This window comes from Dermacentor silvarum, chromosome 11 (assembly GCF_013339745.2).
Source record: "Dermacentor silvarum isolate Dsil-2018 chromosome 11, BIME_Dsil_1.4, whole genome shotgun sequence".
Lineage (NCBI taxonomy): Eukaryota > Metazoa > Arthropoda > Arachnida > Ixodida > Ixodidae > Dermacentor > Dermacentor silvarum.
Genome location: NC_051164.1, coordinates 40,951,139 through 40,978,041, shown reverse-complemented (window position 1 = coordinate 40,978,041; position 26,903 = coordinate 40,951,139). Strand labels below are relative to the sequence as shown.

Genomic DNA, 26,903 nt, shown 5'->3' with positions numbered 1-26,903 from the left:
TCCTTCACTTTCTACCACATCCGAACCCATTCCATTGGTTTTTGTGTTAATCTTTTCAGTATCAAGTAATTTTCATTTTTGCAGTCATGGTCATGGTTATGACTTCTACCATCATCCGTTAGTGTTTCCGTCACTTAGTACCTACATCGGAACCAATTTCAGTGTTTTTCGAGTGTTAAACTTGTTTTGCTGAGTCATTGTCAATTTTGCTGAGTCATGCGCATGACTATGACTTCTACCATCACCCTTTAGTGTTTTCTTCCCTTAGTGCCCACGTCCCAACCGATTCTAGTGGTTCTTTAGTGTTAATTTTTTTTCGTTGAGTCATTGTCATTGTTGCTGAATCAGGCTCATGGCTATGACTTCTACCAGCATCCTTTAGTGTTTCCTTCACTTAGTGCCCACGTCTGAACCAATTTCAGTGGTTTTTGAGTGTTAATATTTTGTGCTGAGTCATTGTCTTTTTGCTGAGTCATGCTCATGACTATGATTTCGACCACTGACCTCTAGCCTTTTCCTTCACTTTCTACCACATCCGAGCCCATTCCATTGGTATTTGAGTGTTAATCTGTTTTCGCTGAGTCATTGTCATTGTTTCTGAGTCATGCTCATTACTATGCCTTCTGCCAGCAGCCTGTAGTGTTTCCTTCACTTAGTACCCACGTCCGAACCCATTTCAGTGGTTTTTTGAGTGTTAATGTTTTTCGCTGGGTCATTGTCATGACCCACATGACACGCATGTCATGACATTCATTCATGACATGTATTTATGTTCGTCATATACTCTTGTCATAGTATGCCAATTTGGTACATAGCTAGTTAACGAAACGGCCATGAGAGCACGAAGACGTAGGCGGCTAGATAGATTGATAGATAGATAGATAGATAGATAGATAGATAGATAGATAGATAGATAGATAGATAGATACTGTCAAAGTAGCAAATGTTCGCAAAGAAATCATTCGCATTTAAAAAGAAACTACACTATAACAGCACACTAGTAAGCGTGACCTTCAATCAAACAGGCACCCATACCAAGGAGGCCAGATAGCAGCCTTTATTGCGGCGGCTACGCTACGGTAGCCGGACTGCCTACATGGCTAACCCGCATAGTTGACTTAGCGCAAGAAAAATGAATGACCGCATAGTTGACATCTGTCGCCACTGTCGCACCACTGTTAAAACAAGATTCGATTTCTTGTAAAATGCCACCGCTCATGGTTTCTTGTATTTGTGGATATATGGCGGGCACATACGTTGCACCAGCGTGCTTATTTAATGCACATATAAGACTCACCGACGAAAATTTTATAAAGACATACGTGTCTTATACAGCAGAAAATACACTACCTTGAAATCAGTTTTGGTGAAAGATCGGGGCTCCCGACAGGGAGCGAAAAGCATAGACTGTGTCAGGGTAATAGGATGCAGAAGAGGTTGTGGTGTCGCGTTGGTGCTTCTGGCGCTGCTGGTCTTCGGAAAAAATGTACGGACAAATTTTCAGGGCTCTTCTGCATATGCAGATGCTTGGGAATGCACAGATGACTTGGCGATGCTAGATCGATACGGAAGGATATTATCTATTGAGCAAGAAGGTTCGCATCCGTAGAGAAGAAAGAACAGATAAAATCCGTCGTAGTCTGCTTGGCGGAATTGTAATCATACGTTACGAAGGGTACAACATGGTTCCAATTAATCTGGTCTGATGTGACGTACATGGCCAGGATACCGCCGAGAGTGTGCTTAAAGCGCTAAACTTTTCATATATCACCATTTATCACCATCTGCATATCACCATTTGTCTGCGGGTGATATGCAGCAGCGGTTCGGGGAATCACGTGGCGTTCCTTGAGGAGGGCTTCTAAGACGTCGGAGAGTATAGCACGATCCTTGTCACTCAGCTGTTCCTTTAGGGAAAAGTTTTATGTTGGGTAAGAGGAACCAGGCAACATCACGCGCAAATGCGCTGGGCAGTGGCGAAGTTTCCGCATAGTGCATGAGGTGGTCGACTGATATACGATTACCCACTGGTTGCCGTCCGGAGTGCTTTGTCGGGGCTCATAAGGATCCACACCGACACGGCCAAAAGCAGGTCCAGGACCAGGAAAATATGGCAGTGGATACCCTGAAGGACGGGGAGGATTTTGTGGCGTTGGAAAGTAAGGCTGGATCGGATACATATCGGTGGACGAATCGGTACACGCCACGCCAGTAGTGACGGTGTTGCAGGCGTGCATATGCTTTGGGCACACCTGCGGGTGCGTGTTGCGGATCATTATGGAACGCTGTTGACATCCCCAAGCGTAGATGCCGAGGGACTACGTGTGGTTATGAGTGGTCAGAGATTTAGTTGCGACGATATAGCAGCCCATCGCGAACAACGAATTGGTGTGCTTGGCGACGCCATTCCTGGGTAGCAGAAGGCGATGACGAGCGAGTCAAGGAAGTCCGCACAGAAACGGTCCATGGGTCTTTCTGCCGCTAGCATGTTTACGATGGCGAGAGGTGACTCACACGCGGACCTTTTCATTGAGAGAGGAGGAAACAGTGCAACGTTTCCTTTTGTCTGGCTTGTGCGAGCCGGCACGGCGTTGCTTGAATGTGTTGCCGTCGAGTGCTGTGGAACAAGTTGGAGATGTTTTAGCTCGTTGTCCGTGAAATTTATGTGATGCCAGTTCACACAAGGTTGTCGGGGAACTATTGTGTTGCATTTCGATCCAGCGGTAACTATAGTATGCAGAAATTTCCCTTCGGTGCGCAAACATGCAACGTGCATTATCAGCTGCGGTATGTGTACGTGTTGTGAACTATTTTGGCTACATCGGTTTTCACTCGACGAAGAGAACCGGCGTCTTTGGATTGCCAGCGTGAATTGGAAAATCTTCTCACTATCTGATCGCTTGCCGTGGGAACCAAATCATACAATTCGATGCTTGTATACGGCTAAACCAATGCAACCCCGAAACATCAAAATGCCAATCGCTATAAAATATTTACATCAGCCACCGGCATTGTTCTCACTCATTTTAAGTCTAGTACATTTTAAGCCACTATAATATGTCTATGCTAGCCTCCTGTATAAAGCCAATGGCGGTACTCAAAACAGCGATCACTGCGGTTGCTAAACCAGCATGATACATACGGGTGTTTCAGCGAACTCATTCAAACTTTTTTTAAAGGTTGCTTGTGGCAGATAGCATTATTCTAGTTTGTGAGCTAGTCTGCTTGAAGGAGCGGACATTACTCACACAAAAAATGAAATGCATATTCGACTAATTAGGAAAACTTCACTAATCAAGTCTTTAACTAATTACCTTATGGCCCATATTGCACTCAGGATGACACCAGTTTCGAGGTATTAATACCCGAAATTTGCGAACAAATGCATTGGCCTTCCAATTACTTTCTTAATAAAATGTCGTTTTATGCATTGAAGCACAATAGTAACTGGAACGCCAATGCACAGGAACTATGCGAAGGCTGTATTACACAGCGCTTGAGCATGTCTTCCACATGTTCGTCGTTGAAGCGGTGCTCTGTCGCCGATACGTGGTACGGGCACTCGCGCAGAGGCGCATAGTTGCCGGTGTGACGGAATGAGAGACTGCTGAGGCCAGCCTAGACAGGCGTGTTGTGTGTCGAATGAAGAACGAAAGCGGTTGAGAAGGTCGACTATTTGGGCAAGCTGAGTTGAAGTGAGGTTATGATCGATAGCGCGTGAAAACGTGTTGTCTTGACGGTTCAAGCGTGGAGACTGAAATATGTATGGCGTCAACCTGAAGAACCGGGTGGTCAAGCACATTATAGATAAACATTATACCATGGTGGAGTGCTCGGTAAGGATAATCCTGTACTTTTTACGTCACTGCATCCTCCTGTGGCAGCTACGGGAACGGAGGGCGGCCGTCGCCTCGCCCGCAGGCGTTTGCACCGCTGGAGACAACACGTAGACGAAGCGGCTTATATATGAAGCCACCTATACTGCCACTACAGAGGTGCTCGTTAACGACTTTCCTTTTAACGGAATTCATCAGTTGGACAAAAAGCGCTCAGTATACTCATTGTAACAAGTATAGCCAGCAAACAGATCATTCCTTCAAAAAAGCGAAATATTTCAAAAAGCATTCGGCTGTTCACTTACGTTGACAATCGTCGTCGCTGATTCCTGCGGAATTTTTTCCCTTTTAGTTGTGTGTCCTACGTAACTACGCTTTCCTTTTTGTTTTTAGGTATACTAGAGGAAGCAGAAATCGTTTACAACAACCAAACGATCATAAATAAGGCAGCTGTTCTCTACAACGCCTGCTTAGGTAAGTGAAATGCAATATTCCTTCTAGCTAAATGCAGAAAGTCAAGCGAAACCTAATAGGTAGGGTGATAGCCCGTTTCAATAAAAATGCGAGTGGCTTCTGTAAACGGTAAATACGTAAGTTATCCAAATATTGTGTTGTACAGACCGTCATCATCTTTTCATCTCCACTGCCGGACGAAAGCATCTCTCAGCGATCTCGAGTAGTCCAGGTCTTGTGCTACAGTTGGTTGCAAGTGGTGTCTGCAAATTTTCCAACTTCACCATACCACCTAATTCACTGCTGTCCTCGACTGCACTTTTCTTTTCTTCGCAGTCATTCTGTAACTCTAATAGACCACCGGTTATCTGCCTTAAGCATTACATGGCCTGCCCAGCTCCATTTTTTCCCTTTAATGCCAACTAGAATATCGGCGACCCCTTTTGGTCTCTGATTCACAACGCCATTTTCCTATCTATTGACGTTACTCCGAACATTTTTGTGCCAATCATGAATTCTTGTTCTCTTGCCAGTCCATTGAACCTTCCCTTTGTATTTTGCGTATTTATCTTTATCGTTGCTGAACTGAACAATGTCATCTGCAAACCGTAGTTTCCTGAGATATTAGTTGTTGATCATAACACCTCATTCTGCCCAGTCAATCCTCGTGCAGCAGCCTTTACAAGCTAGAATACATTTAAGCATTCAGGAATGATGTTTCTTTGCCCTGTCCCCTGTCTTGATAGTTACTTGTCCGATTTTCTTGTGGAGCATTAACATAGTTGCAGAGTCTTTAGAAATATTTTCTAAGATATTCACGTAATCTGCCTGTACTCTGATTAAACAATGCCTCCATGACGTCCGGTATGTATACTGAATCGTGAGTGTGCCATCTATCATCTTGTCAATTAAGGAATTGCGCTATCTAGGTGTCACATGCATAGGCGATGGGTGAGAAATAGATTCTCGCAGGTTACTTGAATTTTAACATTTTTTTCCTCATTAACTTGAGGCAGTCACTGCTGGTTAGCTTTTTGTTCGTTTTATTTCGCCCTTTATGTGATTGTAATATGACTCATGCGCATCGCTTTTCATGCATAAATAGTATTGTACCAGAAATAAAGCTTTCCTTGGAAGTTACCGCTTGTGTATGTCGTTTCCCTTCAGTCACATCCTTTGTTTCCGCGCTACGTTGTTGCATCATCGAATACCAACTAGCCCACTCTCTAACATTGTTAAGCTACTGAATCAAATTCCTCTTCATAATCTATGACGCCATATAGAAAGGTTGGTTGTACTCCGGAGATTTCTTAATTACCTCATTGATGACATGAATATGATCCCTCCTAGGGTACCACTTACTGAAGCCAGTCGGCTCTCTTGGTAGATTGAAGACAAGTGTTTCCCTGAATTTAGGCAATATTGAAAGAAATTATTCTTACTATTCTCTTAACTCTTATTCTCTTAACGGGCCTATAATTCTTAAATTCTTTAAAGTCGTCCTCCTTATGGATTTGTATAATGTTTGCATTCTTCCAAATGTGTGGTGCGCTTGAAGTAAGTGATATTCGAAACTATACCGTTGGTTGTGCACATAATAAACCACCTTACAATGGCTTTCTTAGCCATTTTTAAACAGGCCGCAGAATAACTGTTACCACCAAAAGATCCAACGGCATTGCATTATGTTTTTATTGCGAAGAAAACAAGGTTCTCCATATATCACTTTGCCATAAATTTAAACACATGTTTCATTACTGAAATGCTCGCCAAGTTCGTGCATGTTTGTTTATGTATCATTTTAATATTTATTTATAGAGGTAATGCAATACCTCTAGCGAGAGTTAACTTATCGGAAGGTAGAAGAAGGCCTGTGACAAGAACCGTCATACGGAAAGCTTGCCGCAGTCAGTGCTCTGTTCTTATTTAATGGTACCGGAAGTGGATTTAATAGTACCGGAAGTGAAGTTTGTTAACGTGTAGTACCACAGTGTGTCACATAAAATTGAGCTCATGACATTGTGGATACAGTCGTTCATAGATTCTAACATTCACTGTAAGGACATGGCTGCTGTTGTCTTCCTTTCATCTGATGGCTCGTACCCACTGCCATTTTAGATGGGAGCGCACTTCGTCGTCTTGAATTCGAAGCATTCTTTGCCTCTTAGTGCACATAGTAGTAGGAATTTTGGGGTAGGCAGGTTCCAATTGGACTGTACTGGAAAAACTTTATTTAGGTCCTGCAGGACGCGCTTAGCGTGTAGTGGTCGTCTCCTATGTCTGGTCTTGTTATAAACTTCTTAAAAAAAAGAAAAAAAAGAAAAGCAGACCCAATGCACATACTTTAATCCATGTGCATCGATTATTTATGTGCTATAAAACAGTTCATCTGCAACGAGTCTTGCAGCATTGCGATTTCGTACTTGCCCGGCAAATTACAGTGACGCGGAAACCTCCACCACGCGACCCACGTGTTCCATGCGAGTGCGGATTGCAGTGTCCCCGAAATCAGCCAACCTTTTATCACGCCATATCCTGGATCAGACCCGTTTCATCATCATCATCATTAGCCTATATTTTATTTCCACTGCAGGACGAAGGCCTCTCCCTGCGATCTCCAATTACCCCTGTCATGCGCTAGCGTATTCCAACTTGCGCCTACAAATTTCCTAACTTCATCATCCCATCTGGTTTTCTGACGACCTCGACTGCGCTTCCCTTCTCTTGGTATCCATTCTGTAACCCTAATTGTCCACCGGTTATCCATCCTACGCATTACATGGCCTGCCCAGCTCCATTTCTTCCGCTTAATGTTAACTGGAATATCGGCTATCCCCGTTTGTTCTGTTAACGTTAGTCCTAAGATTTTTCGTTCCATCGCTCTTTGTGTGGTCCTTAACTTGTTCTCGAGATTCTTTGTTAACCTCCAAGTTTCTGCCCCATATGTTAGCACCGGTAGAATGTAATGATTGTACACTTTTCTTTTCAACGACAGTGGTAAGCACCCAGTCAGAATTTGGCAATGCCTGCCGTATACACTCCAACCCAATTTTATTTTTCTGTAAATTTATTTCTCGTGATCAGGGTCCCCTGTGAGCAATTAACCTAGATAAATGTACTCCTTTACAGACTCTAGAGGCTGACTGGTGATTCTGAATTCTTGTTCCCTTGCCAGGCTATTGAACATTATCTTTGTCTTCTGCATATTCATCTTCAACCCAATTCTTACACTTTCTCGATTAAGGTCCTCAATCATTTGCTGTGATTCGTCTTCATTGTGGCTGAATAGGACAATGTCATCTGCAAACCGAAGGTTGCTGAGATATTCGCCGTTGATCCTCACACCTAAGCCTTCCCAGTCAAAGACCTTCAATACTTCTTCTAAGCATGCAGTGAATAGCGTTGGAGAGATTGCGTCTCCTTATCTGATCCCTTTCTTGATAGGTAACTTTCTACTTTTCTTGTGGAGAACCGAGGTAGCTTTGGTGTCTTTGTAGATACTTGCCAAGATATTCATGTATGTCTCCTGTACTCCTTCATTACGCAGTGCCTCTATGACTGCTGGTATCTCTACTGAATCAAATGCCTTTTCATAATCTATGAAAGCCATGTAGAGAAGTTGATTGTACTCCGCAGATTTCTCGATTACCATATTGATGACATGGATATGATCCATCGTAAAATATCGCTTCCTGAAGCCAGCCTGTTTTCTTGGCTGGCTGAAGTCAAGTGATGGCCTGATTTTATTGGAAATTATCTTGGTGAATATCTTATACAATACTGAAAGCAAGCTAATGGGTCTATAATTCTTCAGTTCTTTAACGTCTCCGTTCTTATGGATAAGTATAATGTTGGCGTTCTTCCAGCTCTCTGGTACACTTGAAGTTGTGAGGCATTGCGTATAAAGGGCCGCCAGCTATTCAAGCATGATATCTCCTCCATATTTGAATGAATCTACTGTTATTCCATTTTGTCCAGCAGCTTTTCTTCTGGTCATGTCTTTCAAGGACCTTCTAACTTCATCGCTAGTTATAGACGGAGCCTCTGTACCCGGTTCATCACTATTTCGAATAAAAGTAGCTTGGGTGTTTTGGGCACTGTGCAGGTCAGTATAGAATTCTTCCACTGCTTTTACTATGTCGTCGAAATTGCTGACGATATTACCATGCTTATCTTTCAGTGCATACATCTTGCCTTGTCCTATGCCAAGCTTTCTTCTTACTGATTTAATGCTGCGTCCATATTTTACGGCTTCCTCAATCTTCCCCACGTTATAAGCCCCGTTTACTATAGCACAATCTCCAGGAACTACCCAACTCACCGGGAATGAAGCTGACCGGGAACTCCGGAAAAGAAATCGTAGAAAGCTTCTCTTTAATAAAGGGATTTTGGCGCTTTAAGTTACGTATAGTTGCCCCAAGGATATCTATCTACCGCTCGTTCTTTCACTTTAGAACACACACACACACACACATATATATATATATATATATATATATATATATATATACCGACTCAGGAGTGGCACATAGCCGAAGAGTAAGTGTAGCCGAATTTGGCACACACCCGGTTCCTTTAAAAATGACGCCTAAAAAACAAAGAGAGAGAGACAGATAATAGTCGGTCGCGGTGCCTATGTTATCGTGTCATTTCGTTACTGTGCATTTTTTTTCTTTTCTCTGTGCCACCACTTCGAAAATGAGCACATACCAGCTCGCCCAAGTGTCAGTTCTTCACATACCCAGTGGCGTATACTAAATGCCAACTGACAAAAATCAATTAAATCGATGAAGCCGCTCAATGTAATGCGCTGTTCCAATAATAAGCCAGTGTGCTTTACATACGCTTACGAACTGACATTGTGTGTCAGCTTTTATGCAGGAAATTATTTTTCAATTGCGCCGAACAGAGACGCGCTTTCTTGGGACTAGTTTGGCGGTCAGCATACAGTGCTTATATAACCTACTGAGACCCAGTGCTCACTCTCGGGAACAACGGTTTTTATACCTTCCTAAATAAAATAGAATTGGTAAGCTAAAAATATTTTTGCGTAACATAAAGCGATATGCAGGCGACACTATCTGTCAAGCGTGGGATTATTTTGTTCCACTGGTTATTAAGATTGACGTTATGTGTGAGACGTACCGCTGCACCGTAACTGACGACGGTGCAGTTTGTAGTACAATAAAAATGTAAGCAGATGACATTGCAATCAAGGATGAAAAGTGAACACGAAGAACCGCCACGTGTTGTTACACCTGCATCCATGTGTTAGGCAAACAAAGCAGTATTTTACGTAAAAAAAAAAAAAAAAAACTGGAAAAGTGGGATAAAGTTAATAACCTTCGTAAAATACGGCCTGCGAACAAATAAATAAATAAATAAATAAATAAATAAATAAATAAATAAATAAATAAATAAATAAATAAATAAATAAATAAATAAATTGGGAGTTTGGCAAGAAAAGCTTTGCTTTAAATAAATTACACGCCCGATGATAGTCCTTGAACTAGAGTGTGCCAGCGCACTCTGGTTCAGTGCTTGATGCGCCACCAAGGTGAGTCTGGCTGAAGTCGCACCCACCGGTTGGCCTGTGACAACTTCAAGTAATGGGTGGTGGAATCCTACACCCGACTACGCGCAAGACATAAAAAGCTCACCACATGCTTCGACTTGACAGACGGCAACTAGGAAAAGGAATCGGGATATTTGACATAAAATTTACTCACTCTCTACCCATCAGGCCACAGGCCTATATCGTGGCAATAGTGTACAACAACCTTACCACTTTCCTCTTCTTATGCAAGTAAGATAAGATACCGTAGACGCGCGCGTTACGTCACGCAGCAAGCACTTGCTTATAAAAGCGAGAGCGTGCCAGTTTACACAATCGTTTCCTCATGGCTGCAGGCGTTTTGAGACGGCATGTGTTCTCCTTGGTTCTCCACAAGAAAAGCAGAAAGTTACCTATCAAGAAAGGGGTCAGGCAAGGAGACACAATCTCTCCAATGCTATTCACTGCATGCTTAGAAGAAGTATTCAAGCTCTTAGACTGGGAAGGCTTAGGAGTGAGGATCAACGGCGAATATCTCAGCAACTTTCGGTTTGCAGACGACATTGTCCTGTTCAGCAACAATGGAGACGAATTACAACAAATGATTGAGGACCTTAATCGAGAAAGTGTAAGAATTGGGTTGGAGATGAATATGCAGAAGACAAAGATAATGAGAATTCAAGATCGTCAGGCAGCCTCTAGAATTTGTAAAGGAGTACGTTTATCTAGGTCAGTTACTCACAGGAGACACTGATCACGAGAAGGAAACTTACAGAAGAATAAAATTGGGTTGGAGTGCATACGGTAGGCATTGCGAAATGCTGACTGGGAGCTTGACTTGACCTGACTCCTGGCTGGGAGTTGAAAAGAAAAGTGTGCAATCATTGTGTTCGACTGGTGCTAACATATGGAGCAGAAACTTGGGGGTTAACACAGAAGCTCGAGACCAAGGTAACGACCGCACAAAGTACAATTGAAGGAGACATTTTAGGCCTAACGTTAAGATACAGGAAGAGAGTGGTGTGGATTAGAGAGCAAACGGGGATAGCAGTTATTCTAATTGATATTAGGAGAAAAAAATGGAGCTGGGCCAGTGAGGAGGACTGGAGTCGACGCATATCCAGCGAAGTCCTCCAAGATACACTACTGGCTGTCCGGAGAGCTCACGACATCGGGAAAGCCTTTGGCTTACCGGTGCCTACGGGGGCGGAGCCACCGACTTAGCCTGGGGGCTTTTGCCCTCGGGCCCTAGTTTTTCTGGACCAAAATAAAGTTCTTGCCATGCCATGCCGGGCCAGCCATGTTATGCGTAGGGTGGATAACCGGTGGACCATTAGTGTTACAGAATGTGTACCAAGAGAAGCGAAGCACAGTCGAGGACGCTATAGTCGGGTACAACTTTAGAGGCCAGCGGCATTTGCCCCGTCAAAGGCGGATGCATACGAGCCTCCACCAATGGGCGCGCACTAAGTCTTGCGTCATGAGCCGGACGGCCGGTGTCCCCGCCGACGGAGAGCATGCAGCCCGCGCTTAAAGCCGGGGCGAGTTGCCTCAGGGGGACTATTTCTTTAGTCGCGGAGAAAATCGGCTGCTGCGCTTCGGTCCTCTGGGCGGGGCCTCTCCTGTCTTCTTAAGCTGTACCCGACTATAGGTGAGGTGATGAAGTTAGAAAATTTGCAGGCTCAAGTAGTAATCAGCTAGCGCAAGCCAGGGGTAATTGAAGATCGCAGGGGAGCCTTCGTTCTGCAGTGGACTTAAATATAGGCTGCTGCTGCTGATGATGATGTGACATTGCAACCGCTTTCGCGATCAGCCCACTTCACCCAGTGTACTATATTCGAGATCACACCAGATAATAACGGAGATGTTTGTAATGTATGTTACTTCGCCAGAGTACAGTAAATCAGTCTTCATGCCGTCGCTTGAACTGTCACACACGCACGCGTCGCACACTTAACTGGTCTCCTTAAACAGGCAGGCTGCATTATCTAATAACCCTAAGCGCAACCCTAATGGATGCTGAATAGCTAGGTACCTGAAAAATGCTTCACATAAATAACACTGATTCCCACAGCGCGTAAGATTTGCATGAATTTTTATTGCTATTTCAAGTTCATTGTGTTTTGTTAACCTCAAAACGTTTTTTTTTTGTCGCAATCAGCTGTCTCTCTAAGCAGTCGAACTTTGTACATAACTGTCTCTGCAGCAAAGTATATATTGACTGCTTTGCGTATGCGCGTTGGCGCATTCGGGAAATATCGGAGTTATAGCTCTCACCACGGGTAATTTATTAAATATTACGATTGATTTACTGCGGTATATTCTGGAAACGGTGCACCGAAAGCTATCCTGGTTTAAAACAATAATGATAATATGACGGGCTATTCACGTCAACCTGCATTCAAAGACGATTATGTTATAAGCACTACTCGCGAGTTCACGCACGCTCGTTCGGGTGACGCATTTGTAGACATTCCTCTGCTAGGATAGATCCACACGTTGCAAGTACCACCCTCTCCTTCCTCCTCCGTGCAGGCGGCATGTCGCACGATTCACCTTACCAACGACTCCCCATATATACTAAAGAGAGAAGGAGAGAGAGTCACTATATCGAACATGGCACCTGTCCGTGACTGAGCTAATTCGCTGTAGCTTGCTAGTCTGCACTTTAGGAAAAGGGACGTAAAAGTATCGGGATGAATTACGACGACGAGAAGCGAACTGGATGATTATCCATATTAGACAAAGGCCCTACTAAAGCAGCTCGTCCAGTTCTATGAGATGCAGAAACTTTAATAACGCATCCCATGATGCCTCGCGTTTGTATAGAGCTTTTTTTTAAGGGCGCGCCATATTGCTTAGGCAGTGGTGCATGGGCAGTCGGTAAGCTGGCTTGGGCGAGTGCTCCGTTTTGCATTCCAGTTAAACGCTCGGCGGCCGTTTGCGGTAGTTGTTTTCGCGCTTGCAAAATCTGTTTAGTATGACACTCTGTTTAATGCCTGGGAAACGGTTCTGTGAGACGTACTGAAGAGACCTAAGTTGGTATGGCCGGAGTTTCTGCGGCGTTGAGGTGGACAGAGGTGGACGAGCGTGATGTGTGCGCGCGTGTTCGAGCCTACAATCCGCCTGGGAGATCAGATGTGCTATCAACCAAACATTTTTACGGACATAGGATATGACACAAAGCTGAATATCTCCACAGCCTCAAAACGCAGCGTGGTATTCGCATTTCCAGCCTCTACTGATATATGCGAACAACATAGTGATGTATGGTTCTACTGGCTACTTTCGAAAGCTGCTCAGATATTTAGCGTTTTCTGAGATTTCGTGGCCCTTAAACTTTTTTGGGCTATATCACATTTCTGAAAATTTATTTTGTTACCGTGACCATACTGCAGCATTCTTATTGTAGCTCTTGTAGCTTATTGTAGCTCTTATTGTAGCAATGACTAGTTACGAAATATAGGACGATCCGAACACCCTGCTATGGAAGAAGTTGTGCTGCTAGCTTTGACAAGCGTTCAAATTGTTATCTGTAGATACACTGCCCGACTACCCCATTTGTTGGACGACGTTTCTAGCCACGACTAAAATAATTTAGGTTAGTAATAATAGCGTATTGTACAGTGTGAATCGCAGTTGTCGAGTGGTGGACCGACTGGCTGCGGACTGTGGGAGCGTCCGAAGCAGTGGTAGATGCTGGGTTATACATCTGTTTGCACTTTATAGCGCATGTTCCAAGCATTCGGCAAGACTATGTGAGGTTTCATTGCAGTGATAATTCGTATTTCTTTCTTTTTTTTTTCCTTTGCGAAAGAAGGCGATGAAAGCCCTTTTTCTTCGGTCTTGTTCGACCCGTCGTCTACGACGCACTTGCCCATGTTAAGAAAACTGTGCCATCACAAATGGCCCCCGGACTTTTTGTTATGTGATCCCCATTGGATATCACTGCTATATTGAATTGTGGTGTTTTATGTGCCATGAGCATGATTTGATTATGAGGCACGCCTTAGTGTGGGACTCCGGATTAATTTTAACCGCCGGGGGATCTTTAACGTGCCCCCTGTTAGATACGGACCCTTTTCCTGGCATCACTCAAGTTCCCAAACCAACTTCAATCGCCGTCGGATTCCAATTATGGTGAGCCGGGGCTCATCAACCACGTTACCGGACCCGTCAGACAGGTTGGCAACCCCCACCTCATGCGCCGCACATCGAGCTATTGTGCATGATACGGTGCATGATTATGAAACACACGACAATTGTATTAGACGGCACGTAAACACGAAGAATATGTTGCACTAGAACCACGCATGCAAGATTATTGTTCGTGAACAGGGCAAATATATATATATATATATATATATATATATATATATATATATATATATATATATATATATACAAGCTCACGAGGTTGCGGTTGAAGTACGGGGCGTAGTGAGACTCGTAGAGTCCTTGAGGTGGAACACTCGCTAGTGGAGTGATGACCGACGTGGAAAAGTAGATGCAGCAGTACGGGGCAGGAAAAGGTGGACGTTCCACATCTCCGTAGACGGCAGCAGGCCGATCTGAGGCCTCGTGCATGGCGACGACCCGAGGCGCTCTTCGTCTCGATGACGGACGCCTGATCTCCTGAACCTCACGCGTAGATGCGGGTTCGAAGTTATAGAAGGCCGCTCCGAGGTCTCGTGCCATGCAACGACCCGAGGCATTCTCTGTCCCGAAGACGGACGCCCGGTCAAGCGAACCTCACTCGTAGATGTGGGTTCCGTAGGCTCTGCGGCCCTAGTCGTGCCGGCGTTCGAACGATCTCCTCGGCAGGAGCCCCTTTTTGATTCGCTGGACGAGCCTCGCTTGTCTTTCATTTCCTCTTATTGAGGACAACCGCTATGTCATCTGCTCTCGTGATCCTTGCTTTGTGAGTGCTTCTTCACACTCCCCCTGCTTGACTCTTCCCGAAAGTGCAACGGGAGGCTGGCACGGTTTCAGGTAGTGGACCTTGGTCCCGAGAAAAGTGGTTTTGCAGCTCTGAATGGCCGTTCGAGAACAGCCCATCTCCTCCAGCTGAGCGCTTCCAGGCGGCGAGGCAGCGCCGGAGGCAAGTCAACCATCGGACAATGGAGCCCTTGGAGCGTCCCCATTGGCCGAATATGACGGCACTTGCACGGGCCAATACCATGGGAGGAAAAGGACGACACCTGAGCTGGCACGACGATTGGCCGAAAATGATGTGACCCCGAGAGACTGAAGGCGTTAAAACAGAGACAAATTGAGGAAAGGGACATTCCTCTTCTTGCCACGGGCCGTAGCGTCCGATTTGCTGCCGGCCGTCGATGACTTCATTACTACTCTTTACTTTGTGATGTGACTGTAAATAATCTAAATAAACCTTCACTTCTCAAAAACCCCCTCAACGCCGCCCAACTCCCGCACTCAACGGCAAGGTACAATACGCTAATGCACGGGACACGGGCATTTTTGCATTTCACCCCCATCGAAATTCGGCTGCCTCGGCCGATTTCACTGCTCTACTGGGCAAAAATGCAATGCCGAAGCACAACGCCTACATGTATCATTCTGGTTTGCCAAGTGCAGTGATTGCTATGTCGAGCAACGCCATAGGTCTCATACAGGAGGCTAACGTAGACATAGCATAGTGATGTCAAGTCTTAGACTTGAAATGTATGTGAACGATCCCGGGGGCTGCTCCAAATGTTTTATAACGATTGACACTCACATAGATGTTCCGGGGTTGCATTGGCTTGGCCGTAGGCGACTTCTCTTATGTTTTGGTTCCCGCCCCCAGTGATCAGGCACTGAGATTTTCCACTTCACGCTGGTAATTTACAAACGCCTGTTTTCTTGGTCGAGTGAAAACTCCCCCTACAGCCAGAATAGTTCACAACACATACACACATCGCGGCTGATGATACACGTGACACGTTTGCGCAGCCAAGAGAAGTTTTCAAACACTGTAGTTACCGCTGCACCGAAAGACTACACAGTGGCTATTCGACGAGCTTATATGAACTGACATGACATAAATTTCAAAGAGAAGGAGCTAAAGCATCTCAAATTACATAAAAAACTAACAGTCACTTTAAAACACGCCAAAAAGGGTGAAGGCGAAAGCCTGCGCGCTCAAGAGACATTCTTAAATTTCTTGACATTCTCATTCGAATGCATTGTTACTTCTCATTACTTGTTTTTTCCGACCAAAGGTCACGGGATCAAGTGCCTTTATTGACGCTACCTGAATTAACTGTGCCTTAATTAACCTCGCCCTAGTTAACACCGAGGTCGTGGGTTCGACTACCACAAAATGTCGAGGGCGTGACTCCCACCAAAGATCGTGGGTTCGAGTGCCGTAATTAACTGTGTATGAATTAACTGTGCCTTAATTAACTTTGCCTTAATCCCAAAGGTGGTGGGTGCGAATCCCACATATGCTCGAAGGTTTGACTCCCACAGAAGGTCGTGGGTTCCAGCGTCTGAATTAACTGTAGCTTAACACGATGACGAGAGTGACCAGCGCTTTTTACAGCGAAGCTGTATGTGGCTAGTCGATTCATCCGTCTGTCGCCTGTACGCAGAAACTATCATCATCTGCAATGGCTCGAGCGTCGTCGTCTTCTACAGCTGGCTCCATTGTCGCTCATTATTCCATGGTAGAATTTCACTTCTCTTCGGTCGTCGTAATGGGGAGGCCGTGTTTACGGGGGTATGAGCCATTGCTTAAGGGGGTATGAGCCATTCATTGTCTTACCGTGACGGACAGATTTAATTCGGAATAAGTGAGTGAGTGAATAAACTTTATTCTAAAATAAATTATTAAGCTGGCATCATGCGAGGCTTATCTATGGTCGGGGCCCCTATTACAGGGCATCGCTGGCTTCCGCAAGCCTGGTAGCTCTTCTGACTAGGAGGATCTGGTCCTCTAGGTCTGAGCTGGCCAGCAGTGCCTCCCACTGATCTCTATTTGGATTTGGTATGTGATGTACACTCCCATGTTATGCGGTACAGGGTTGGTGTTGACCCGCACCATGGGCTTATGTCTCTAAAGGCTGAGGGGTGTATCTTGTGTAGTTTATGTAAGCTGACGAAGGTGCCTGTCTGTAGCCTACGCAGATCGGTGGCCTCTTCAGTCTTTAGTTTTCTGTGGGGTGGTGGGTAGAGCATATGATTCCCTCTATAGTAGTTTAATATAGTCGAGTAATCGGGATCTATGGGCGTTCGGTCCTCTACAGCGGATGTGTTGAGGGCCCGGTAGTGAGCGTATCCTCGGGCTGCTCTATCCGCATGTAGATTCCCTGTGATCCCTTCGTGTCCCGGTATCCATGTAATCGTTTGGATAAATTTTCTTTGGCATTCTTCTTTGAGTTTGGTAAGAATTCGGTGTGCATTCATACCAACCCTTCCTCTTTAGAAATTCCTGCATGCTGCTTACGAATCTGTCAGCATTGTCAGCGATTTCATTGATTTCCTTCCCTCTTGGATAGCGAGTGCGATGGCGACTTCCTCCGCTTCCGTGATGGAGCTGGGGAATATCGACCCGCTGGAGGTTATTGTTCCTCTGCAGTCAGTCACCACTGCTACTGCTTTCTTAGCGTCGCCTGTGTACAGCGCGGTGTCGATAAATCGTGCTGCATTCATAAAGCCGAATTTCCTTTCGATGTATTGGGCCTTCGCCTGCCTCCTGCCGGGGTGGAGGTTCGGGTCCATGTTTTTGGGGAGCAGGGTTACCTGGTACCAGCTTCTGATGGTGCGCGGTATTTCTTGTGTTTGTTTGTGGGCTTGGAGTTGGGCGTTGTAACCAAGTCTCTCAAGTACGCTCCTGCCTGTGGGTGTTTGGAGGAGCCGGTTTTTCTGCGAGATGATTTGAGCAGCGGCTAGTTCTTCAAAGGTGTTATGAAATCCTAGGGCCAGAATTTTCTCATTTGGAGTGTTCTTTGGTAGGCGTAGGTTAGTTTTGTACGCCGTTTTTATGATTACATCTGCTTTTTCCTTCTCCGCTTTAGTTCGGTTGTAGTAGGGCACGCTGTATGTTACCCTGCTGACTTAGGCTCCTTACTAGGTGGAGTGTGTCTCCCTCCTTCATGCCCCTTCTTCTGCTTGTGACTCTCGCTATGATTCGGGCGGTTTGTTGGGCTGTTGTTTTGAGGAGGGCGAGGGCATGTTGACATCTGTGATTGAATGGGAGCCACATCCCTAGAATCCATACAGTCGTTTTCTCGGGTATGTTACCTCCATAGATTTTGACTTCTATGCGTAGGTTTGGGTCCGTGGGTACCGCTCGGTTTCCTTTCCCTTTACATATTCTTATGATTTCAGATTTGTCGCGTGAGCACTGGAGTCCTCTTTGGTGGGCATATTGCTCTATTGTTGTGGCGGCTGTTTGGAGCTGTTTATTCTTATCGGCCAAGGAGCCCTTGGTTGTCCATATCATGATGTCAGCCGCGTAAAAAGCATGTCTGATACCCTGGATGTCTTGGAGTTTTCTGGCCAGGCCAGTCCAGGCGATGTTGAAAAGAGTGGGTGGGATTACCACTCCCTTAGGAGTCCCCTTGTTCAGGGGGTGGAAGGTTGCAGTTTCGATCTCTCCCAGCTTTAGCTCTGCTGTCCATTGGCATAGGAAGCTTCGTACGTAATTGTACGTTCGCTCCCCGCAGTTGGTGTTTGATAGTCCTTCCAAGATTCCTTGGTGGCTCACGTTGTCAAAAGCCCCTTTGATATCTATGGCTAGGATAACGTGTTCGCCTGCATTCGGAATGTTAGTGAGTACCTCTTCCTTTAGTTGGAGGAGGATGTCTTGGGTTGAGAGCTTAGCTCGGAAACCGTACATGGTATCCGGCACCTGCCCACTCTCTTCCAGGTACTGTTGTAGTCTGACGTTTACTACTCGCTCAAAGATCTTTCCTAAGCAGGATGTAAGCGAGATTGGTCTCAAGTTTTCTACCGCCAGTTTGTTCCCGGGCTTGGGTATCATGATTACTTTGGCATGCTTCCACTGATCCGGTATGGTTCCCTTGGACCAGTGGTCATTTATGAATTTTGTGAGAGAGACTACGGCTGCGTCGCTCATGTTCCTGATGACGGCATTAGTTATACGATCCACCTCGGTTGCCCTGTTGCGTGTCGAGCTTGCTATAGCCGCTCTGACTACTGCAACCGTGATGGATTCGTCTAGCTCTGGGTTTGGGGTTCCATTGTAATTTTCTTCATATGGGGGTATAGGGGTAAAGTCCCCGTAACATTTGAGGTATAGAACCTTAATGATGTCTTCGTTTGCTCATGGGAGGGTGTGTAGTAGCCTTTCCAGGAACTTTTGGCATTCGCCTTTGGTTTTTTGTGGGTCTATAATTGCCCTGAGTATTCGCCACGTTTTGGCTGTGCCCAGGGTACCATCCAAGGAGTCACATAATTTTTCCCAGTTTGTTGTCACTAGCTGGTTCGCGTACTCCTCGGCTGTACGGGTATCTCTGCAATTCTGAGTTTAAGTTCCCGATTATGTTTGTGTTTCTTCCATCTTTTAGTGAGGCTCCTTCTAGCTTGCCACAGGTGGGGTAAGTGTGGGTCTGCTTCGGGGGTCTGGTTAGTTTTTGCGATTTCATTGGTGAATTTTTGTTTCTGTTTACGGATCTCTTCACACCACTTATCTAAGTCGGTAATTTCATTGGAAGTGAAAGTTTGCGCTTCTCAAAACCCGTGCCAATCTTATTTTTGCCGTTCCAATCTGCCGCCGTATCTTCCCAGTTGGGATGACGGTGCTCATGATAAAGTGATCACTGCCTAGATTGTTGAGTGTATTTGTCCATTCCACCCTGTCACAGTTCTTGACTATGGTAAGATCCAGGGTTGTGTCTCTATTTATATGGTTACCCAACCGTGTAGGTATGGCTGGGTCAGTTATTAGCCTCATGTATAGCTGGTCGATCTGTTACAGGATGTTCCTGCCCTTAATGTCTTGTTTAGGGTATCCCCAGCTAGGATCTTTGGCATTGAAGTCGCCTATAATAGGCTACCCTTAGCGAGGTGGACGGACTCCTTTAGTAGTTTACTGAAATCTGCCTTCCTTTGGCTAGGGGGACTATAGATATTTAGTACGAAGGCACTCTTCTTTCTATTGCCTTTGTATGTGAGTTCCACGATGAGATGGGAGATCTCTACTTCAGCGATGGGGTCATGACAAAATGCAGTGATTGTCCTTTCTACGAGTGTAGCTACTTTCCAATCGTTGTCGTTTGTGGTGTACACTTCGTATCCTTGGAGAGTGGGTTGGGTACCAACCTCTTGAAGGGCTATTACTCCCCGCGGGGTTTGTTGAGCGGCCCCCAGTTGTGTTAATAGTCCCTTTTTTGCGGCAGTACCCCCGGCAGTTCCACTGCCATATTTCAGTTTTCTTTGTTCGCGTTCTTGCGTCTAGCCATGGTTGCTTTCTTTGGGACATAGCGGCGAGCCCCGGTCTAATGTTTGGCTTCTCGGCTCGGTCTCTGATTGTGCTTCCTGTGTTTTGTTTGCGGATCGTCTTCATCAGTTACCCCTTGGACTCAGTATGGGTAAGACCCATGGCTCTCGCTCCGAAGAGGAATAGCGTGCCTTCAAGGAGCGCCGCCGCTCCAAACAGCGCGAGTGGATGTGACTTTAAAACATCATAGTCTACAACCATTAGCTGTGGCGCATTCTCTATTGACATAGCCATTTCCCAAGCGACGTCATCAGTTACCCCTTGGACTCAGTATGGGTAAGACCCATGTCCCTCGGTCCGAAGAGGAAGAGCGCCTTCAAGGAGCGCCGCCGTGCTAAACAGCGCGAATGGATGCGAAAGCGACGAGTCGCCGAACGCACAGCGGCCCAACGTGCGGCGGCCGATGTTGCAAGGTGGTTTGAATCTAGTCGCCTAAACTCGCTTTCACTCGCATATACCGCATACGGCGCACGGCGACGCGAAGAAGTTATGTGTTGCGTCTTCTCATCCATTTAACCACCAAATAAAAAAATTATTATAAACAAAACCAATAGCTTCGCTGGTCTTCCATCTTCACATAGTGGAAGGGCAATGAATTTTGTTTCTTGCACTCTGAGGCTGTTATCAAGATGTGCACACCAGCAAGTGAAATCAATGCCTATACGTATTCTGTGTAGGAGAAAGTTTAACGTCAGATAATACTGCATGGTTATCTCTGCAAAACTTTGTATTGAAGATGCAGTATAAATATGCTAGAAGGCAAGAGGCTTGGCGATTCCGGCAACGCTCCTCTTTCTGCCGTGACTTTTAGTTCAAATAAGTTGATTTGAAACCTTGTGTTAAAATGTCATTCTCGAATAAATATACTCATAACAACGTACATCTCTCACTAGAATTATAATGGAATATCAGCCTCATAGCAATTATGTCAAATGCATTACGTCCAACTGACGCATGGTTATTTTTCCAGCCGTTCCAGTTGAAGAGGACGGACGTGACGATCTGTTAGAAATAATGAACAAGCAAGGATTAGCAGATTGGCCGATAATTATTAATGGGAATGTGTCAGGTGATACTTTTGACAACGTCACTGAGGTTCTTCTGAAAGTTGGAATGGAGTCCATCATTCAGTTTTTCGTCGGGAAAGACAGCCGCAATTCTTCCGCTCATGGGATTAAGGTAAGACAATTCCGACATATTATCAAAGTAAATATGAAACGCAAGGAGCTGCGAATATTATAATGAACGTAGTGGAGCTTTGCTGGCTGCATTAGTCAAAAAGTGCCTCCAGACAATACTCATCCGTCCGAAAATAATACTGCATACTGGACGAGGAATACGCAGAGATGCGCCGCCGTCAGCACGCTTAACACGAACCCTCAGAAGCGTGGCCTGGGCCGGCTTGGACAGACGCCTGCGCCGCAAAGTGTTGGGCGCTGTTGCCGAGTTCATACCTCGGTATGTTTGCAGCGGCTGACGATAGCTGGGGCGCAGCTCAAGTTGACTGGTCGACATGTATTTCGCTTGTGTAGAACCGGCGGGGAAAGTGCGCTCACTTGCCAGGTCTGTTTCGCCACGTTTCGCTCGTGGCTGCGGTCTCAAAAGCGCCCGGAAAACACGTTGCGGTTTGCTTATATCGGCAAAGCGAAATGGCGGGCGACAGCTCGCGCCCCTTTGAAGTTACTCTCAAAGCTGGCGCTTGAAAGAAACGACATATATGAAAAGCAGAGCAAACGCAGGGTATTCCATTGCGTCGTGAACGTTGCAAGGTCGGAGGAAGCTTCTCTATAACGTGCTAATCTGGCCTCTCTTTGCTCCGGTGTTTCATCAGCCAACTTTGCCTTTGCTTGAAATTTCGCAGCCTGCCGTCTAGCAATATCCCCTGGATGATTTGATTCAGCCTACCGCTTGCGACGAAGCGCACGCACAGACGGGTGAGCCGGCGCGCCATCCATGGAGAAACTGAGCGACCAAGCGCCGGCGAAGCGGCCTTTAAGCCCTAGCCTAGTCACCTGGTACCGCAGCAGCGAGTCTCTGAGCGGGCGCAGCCGCGACGCCTCTCCGGATGGATCTCGTGGTGTGACGTCACACCTGCCACAGTTGCACTCTGGCAGCTCAAGGTCATTGCGACGCGATGTATGACCTTGCGAGACATGGCTTAGTTGAGCTTTCGCTGTAAAACGTGGCACTGCGTGTGTGTATGCACGGCCGCTGGATAAAAGGAGGTGCGGCCTGCCGCGTCGGGCGCGCGGCGATAGGAGCGAACGTGACAGCCCTAGTTGCAGTGTCGACTGCTTGGCTGGGCTGACGGCGCCAGCCATCGGGGTGCGACTGTTTTCACAATAAATCCGTGCAGATTAATGATTCATGATAACGAGTTGCCTCTCACCTCGGTGACTTGGCAACATTAAGAAGCAGTCGATGCATCCTTACATTTAGACGGCTTGTTCAGGTCTCTTGATGTCCGCACAGCATACCTCTCGTCGACGGCAGCCAAAGACCTCTCAAAAAAGCTTAAACTCGTCGTCTGACTTCAGGTAGCCATGGGAGTAGCCGTCTCCATGATAATGTAACCCTTGGAGGTACTTTTCCATCACCTTCTGTCGGTCAGGAGGCTCACATATCGTTACATTCCGCGCTTTCACAAGCGAAACAAAACAACGCACGCCGCGAATATAATATGCGCGCCAAGTTCTCGCTCACGTGGAATGACAGATACTTTTCGATCACCTTCTGTCGATCCGGAGGCTCGCATATCGTTGCATTCCGCGCTTTCACAAGCGAAACAAACCAACGCACGCCGCGAATATGATATGCGCGCCAAGTTCTCGCTCACGTGGAATGAGAAGTACTTTTCGATTACCTTCTGTCGGTCAGTAGGCTCGCTCATCGTTGCATTCCGCGCTTTCACAAGCGAAACAAAACAACGCACGTCGCGAATATGATGCGCGCGCCAAGTTCTCGCTTACATGGAATGAGAAGTACTTTTCGATTACCTTCTGTCGGTCAGTAGGCTCGCTCATCGTTGCATTCCGCGCTTTCACAAGCGAAACAAAACAACGCACGTCGCGAATATGATGCGCGCGCCAAGTTCTCGCTCACATGGAATGAGCTGGGAGCCTACATTCATGTGGAAGCCTTCATTCAAACGGCGTTGCATGTAGGCTCCCTAAGCTGATCCGAACTGAGGCGCCGAACACCGACCGCGCCGCCTGAGGAAAAAAAAAAAGAAAATGGTAATACGTCATCGAGGCAAGGCCCCGCCCCTGCACGGATTTGTTGTGAAACAGTCGCACCCTAGCCATCGGCGATGGAACGCGTTGGCTTGCACACACGACGGCGTTCCAATCGTATTCCTGGCGCAATTGCTATGCCGATGCCAGATAACAGCCCCCGACGTGTGGCGCCGTGGCGGATCACACCATTTTCGATGCACGCGTCATGCGCATTCACGTTGCCTGGCAGGCCAGAGTGGGCTGGTGCCCAGATGATTTGTATTCCCCTAGCTCGGTCTCCGTGGAAACCAGCCTGGAGGATTTTTTGCGCCTTTGGCGAGATGCGTCCTTTAGCGTAATTTAATATGGCGGTCTTGGAATCACTTATAATAATTTTATATTTGGGAGAAGATGTTATTGCTAGTGCAATGGCGACCTCTTCGCCTACCTCTGGCGTTGTTGTTAGGATTGTGACTGACGCACTTGCATGTCCTCGATTATTGACTACTGCCACTGCCACTGCTCGAGGTTTCGCAGACCGAGACGACGTCAGCAACACCAACACGGACGCATTCGCAATCCGCCGGTCGGGCAGAGATAGGCTGGTTTCCTTTAGGGAAATAATTGATCATTACAGACTAGCCAGGGCTAGATATCCGGTAGCACATTGTTCATTAAACAAGTGGCAATCAGTGGCTTGGCGGCTAATACAAACCAACACTTTTCCCAACCCCATTGCCTTCAGTCACTATCACCCAGATGTATACACAGACATATGTAAGCATTGCAACAACCGAGCAGATCTTCAACACATAATCTGGGCATGCCCAAAGAAACAATATAACAATAACTGTTCAAAACCACAACAACCCAGTTTAATAATAAGAAATGAGGAGCAATGGGAGGCTGTGTTGCTCAGCTCGGACCCGGATGTTCAAGCTAGAGTAGTCCAAATGGCTGAAGACGCCGCCGCGGCTCAGGGGCTGCCGGCCGCCATCTAAAGGGGGGACGGGGGAGGCTTCTAGTCATTACCCCCTCCTCTAACCACATTTTGGACAAAATAAAGTTATTTCTCTCTCTCTCTCTCGATGCACGCGGCGTGGTGTATGTGTCGTAATTGATCTCTATAGTTCTAGTTCTGATTGATTCTTATTGCAGCATGAAGTAGTGAGAGGCTCAAACTGCGATCCTTGTTAATACCGCAAACTGCTCGATGGCAGCATCAGGACCCGCCGCAGTGGCTCAATCAGCTAAGGCGTTGCGCTGCTGAGCACGAGATCGCGGGATTGAATCCCGGCCGTGGCGGTCGCATTTCGATGGAGGCGAAATGCAAAAACGCCCGTGTGCTTGCGTTGTAGTGCACGTTAAAGAAACCCTGGTGGTCAAAATTAATCCGGAGCCCTCCACTACGTCGTGCCACACAATCAGAACTGGTTTTGGCACGTAGAACCCCAAAAAGAAGAAGAACAGCAGCAGCAGCGAGCAGATTGACGTTCGGGCTGTCTGTGGCTTCAACGTGAACTAAACGTGGAAAGCACATCGCATACGAAGCTACCGGCACTCGGTATACTTTGTCCACATCGCAGATCGCTTTGAAGATGAGGCCCACGCGGACGCGCACTTTTCCACGTCGCAGATCGCTTTCTATATACTGCGACGGCCGCGCCGCAAGCAGCAGCCGCCTCCACCCCCTCCTCACTTCTCACACTGCGTCCCACACGCGCACAGATTATTGGCGTGCAGACGGAAACGGAATAGGTAGGGCACAAAATGCCCGTGACCCGTGAGGAGATGCACCAGCGAGCGGTGAGGAGGACACCACTCAGGGATATCGTGAACGCTGGGGAGCCATTAATACAGGGATGTGCCTGCGCCCTCGCGTTGCCAGACGCCATGCCACACATTCCGGGACAAGCGATGGAGACGGGCCCGGACCGAACGTACTGACATACGAACTTCCCGCAAAAGACCCGTGGTGGCCGCTGAGGAAGCAGCTGAATCCGCGAGCTCGTTTCCGAGGACGCCGTGGTGACCCGGGACGTGGTACAAGTAGACATGGCGCCCGGCAGCGCTCTGCGACGTTAACGCGCGCTTGCAGTAGACAACACGAGCGTCAACGTCACGGATGTTTGAGAGGGCAAGGAGTAAAGAAAGGCAATCCGTGTATATGTGCACCGGCGCGGCTTTCTTTAAATCTCTGTTTGGGTTGCTTCTGTAACCCCTTTTCATTTATTTCCTATTGGTCTTATACCTACCATACCTCTTTGGTGGTGCGGGTTTGCCCCTTTTTGTTTATTTTTTTTTCCAACTCCGGGGCAAAGAAAAAGCCTCCTCACTTCTCGGCTACTCCCCTCCTCCGCGCCTCCCGCGCGACAGAAGACGGCGTGCTCCCGCCCCGCCGTCCCCGATCTCCCCGATCGCGCACATGAGATTGAGCTGCGTTCGTCGGCTGACCCTCGCAAGCTTTCAGTCGCACATATACAGCGTACGGCGCGCGGCGACGATGTTATCGTGTTTGCACTTCGTACGGAACATCACGGCAACGGCGACGATGGCGACGGTAGAAATGCGTTAGGAGTGTCCGTATAATTGCTATGGCAATATAATCCCCTATAGAATCCCAATATCAGTTTGGCGTGTTGAGCGCAATAGCGGGCATAGCCGAATAGTTTGCTCAAAAGGCGCATGCGCAGAACGCTTTTTTTTCAGATTGAACAGTAAAGGATTTCTATGGCTTGCATAAAAAATTACACGGAAACTTCTCTGGGAGTTGTCTAAGTATGCGTAAGCTTTGTACCACCCACTCATCTCCACGCAGCCTGTTGCCATCATCGGTGTTATGAAAACTGATCCGACCCTTATAATCGACAGCGCTGAGGTGACACGAACTGCTGCCGACGGCGGCGCAAGGTGAACTCATGACTCCCGCAAACTACTATAGGTGGCGGCGCCAGCTGGGCTGATGACGTTCAGATCATTATAAGCTGTTATCGCTCTTTAGCGCCTCATCCATCCGCTTGAAACAATGATGAACCGTGATCAGCCACACTCCGGCTTCGGCTGCGTCTGTCGTGACCTCATCGGCCGTATCTTGAAAGTGATCTGCGATGGCGACAGAGAGCGCCGACTGCTGACAGCCTCGTGTAGAGCACTGCACGGGCTCGGGCTTACCCGAAAGCCCGGGCCCGGCCCGGCCCGTGGGCCGGGCCGGGCCGGGTAGAACAGTTTTTTTCACGGGCCCGGGCCGGGCTCGGACATGGCTTGTGCTTTTTGACCCGGGCCCGGGCCGGGCTGGGGTTTTTTGACGCAGGCCCGGGCCGCGCTCGGGCTTTCTGGTGGTGTGCATGTAACGTGCAGCGAGTTATTCTCGGGCGTCT

The 26,903-nt window shown here is 47.0% G+C and overlaps 1 protein-coding gene across 1 annotated transcript in view; it reads left to right on the top strand.

Moving 5' to 3' along the window:
* LOC125941536 (neprilysin-like) overlaps positions 1-26,476 on the top strand; it is a 41,647-nt gene extending 15,171 nt beyond the window's left edge. The window contains exons 3-5 of the mRNA XM_049659023.1: positions 4,230-4,310; positions 21,282-21,490; positions 26,345-26,476. Of these exons, the coding sequence (XP_049514980.1) occupies positions 4,230-4,310; positions 21,282-21,490; positions 26,345-26,440 (386 nt within the window). The 3' untranslated portion in view covers positions 26,441-26,476. The remainder of the gene's footprint in view (positions 1-4,229; positions 4,311-21,281; positions 21,491-26,344) is intronic.
* The last annotated feature ends 427 nt before the right edge of the window (positions 26,477-26,903 follow it).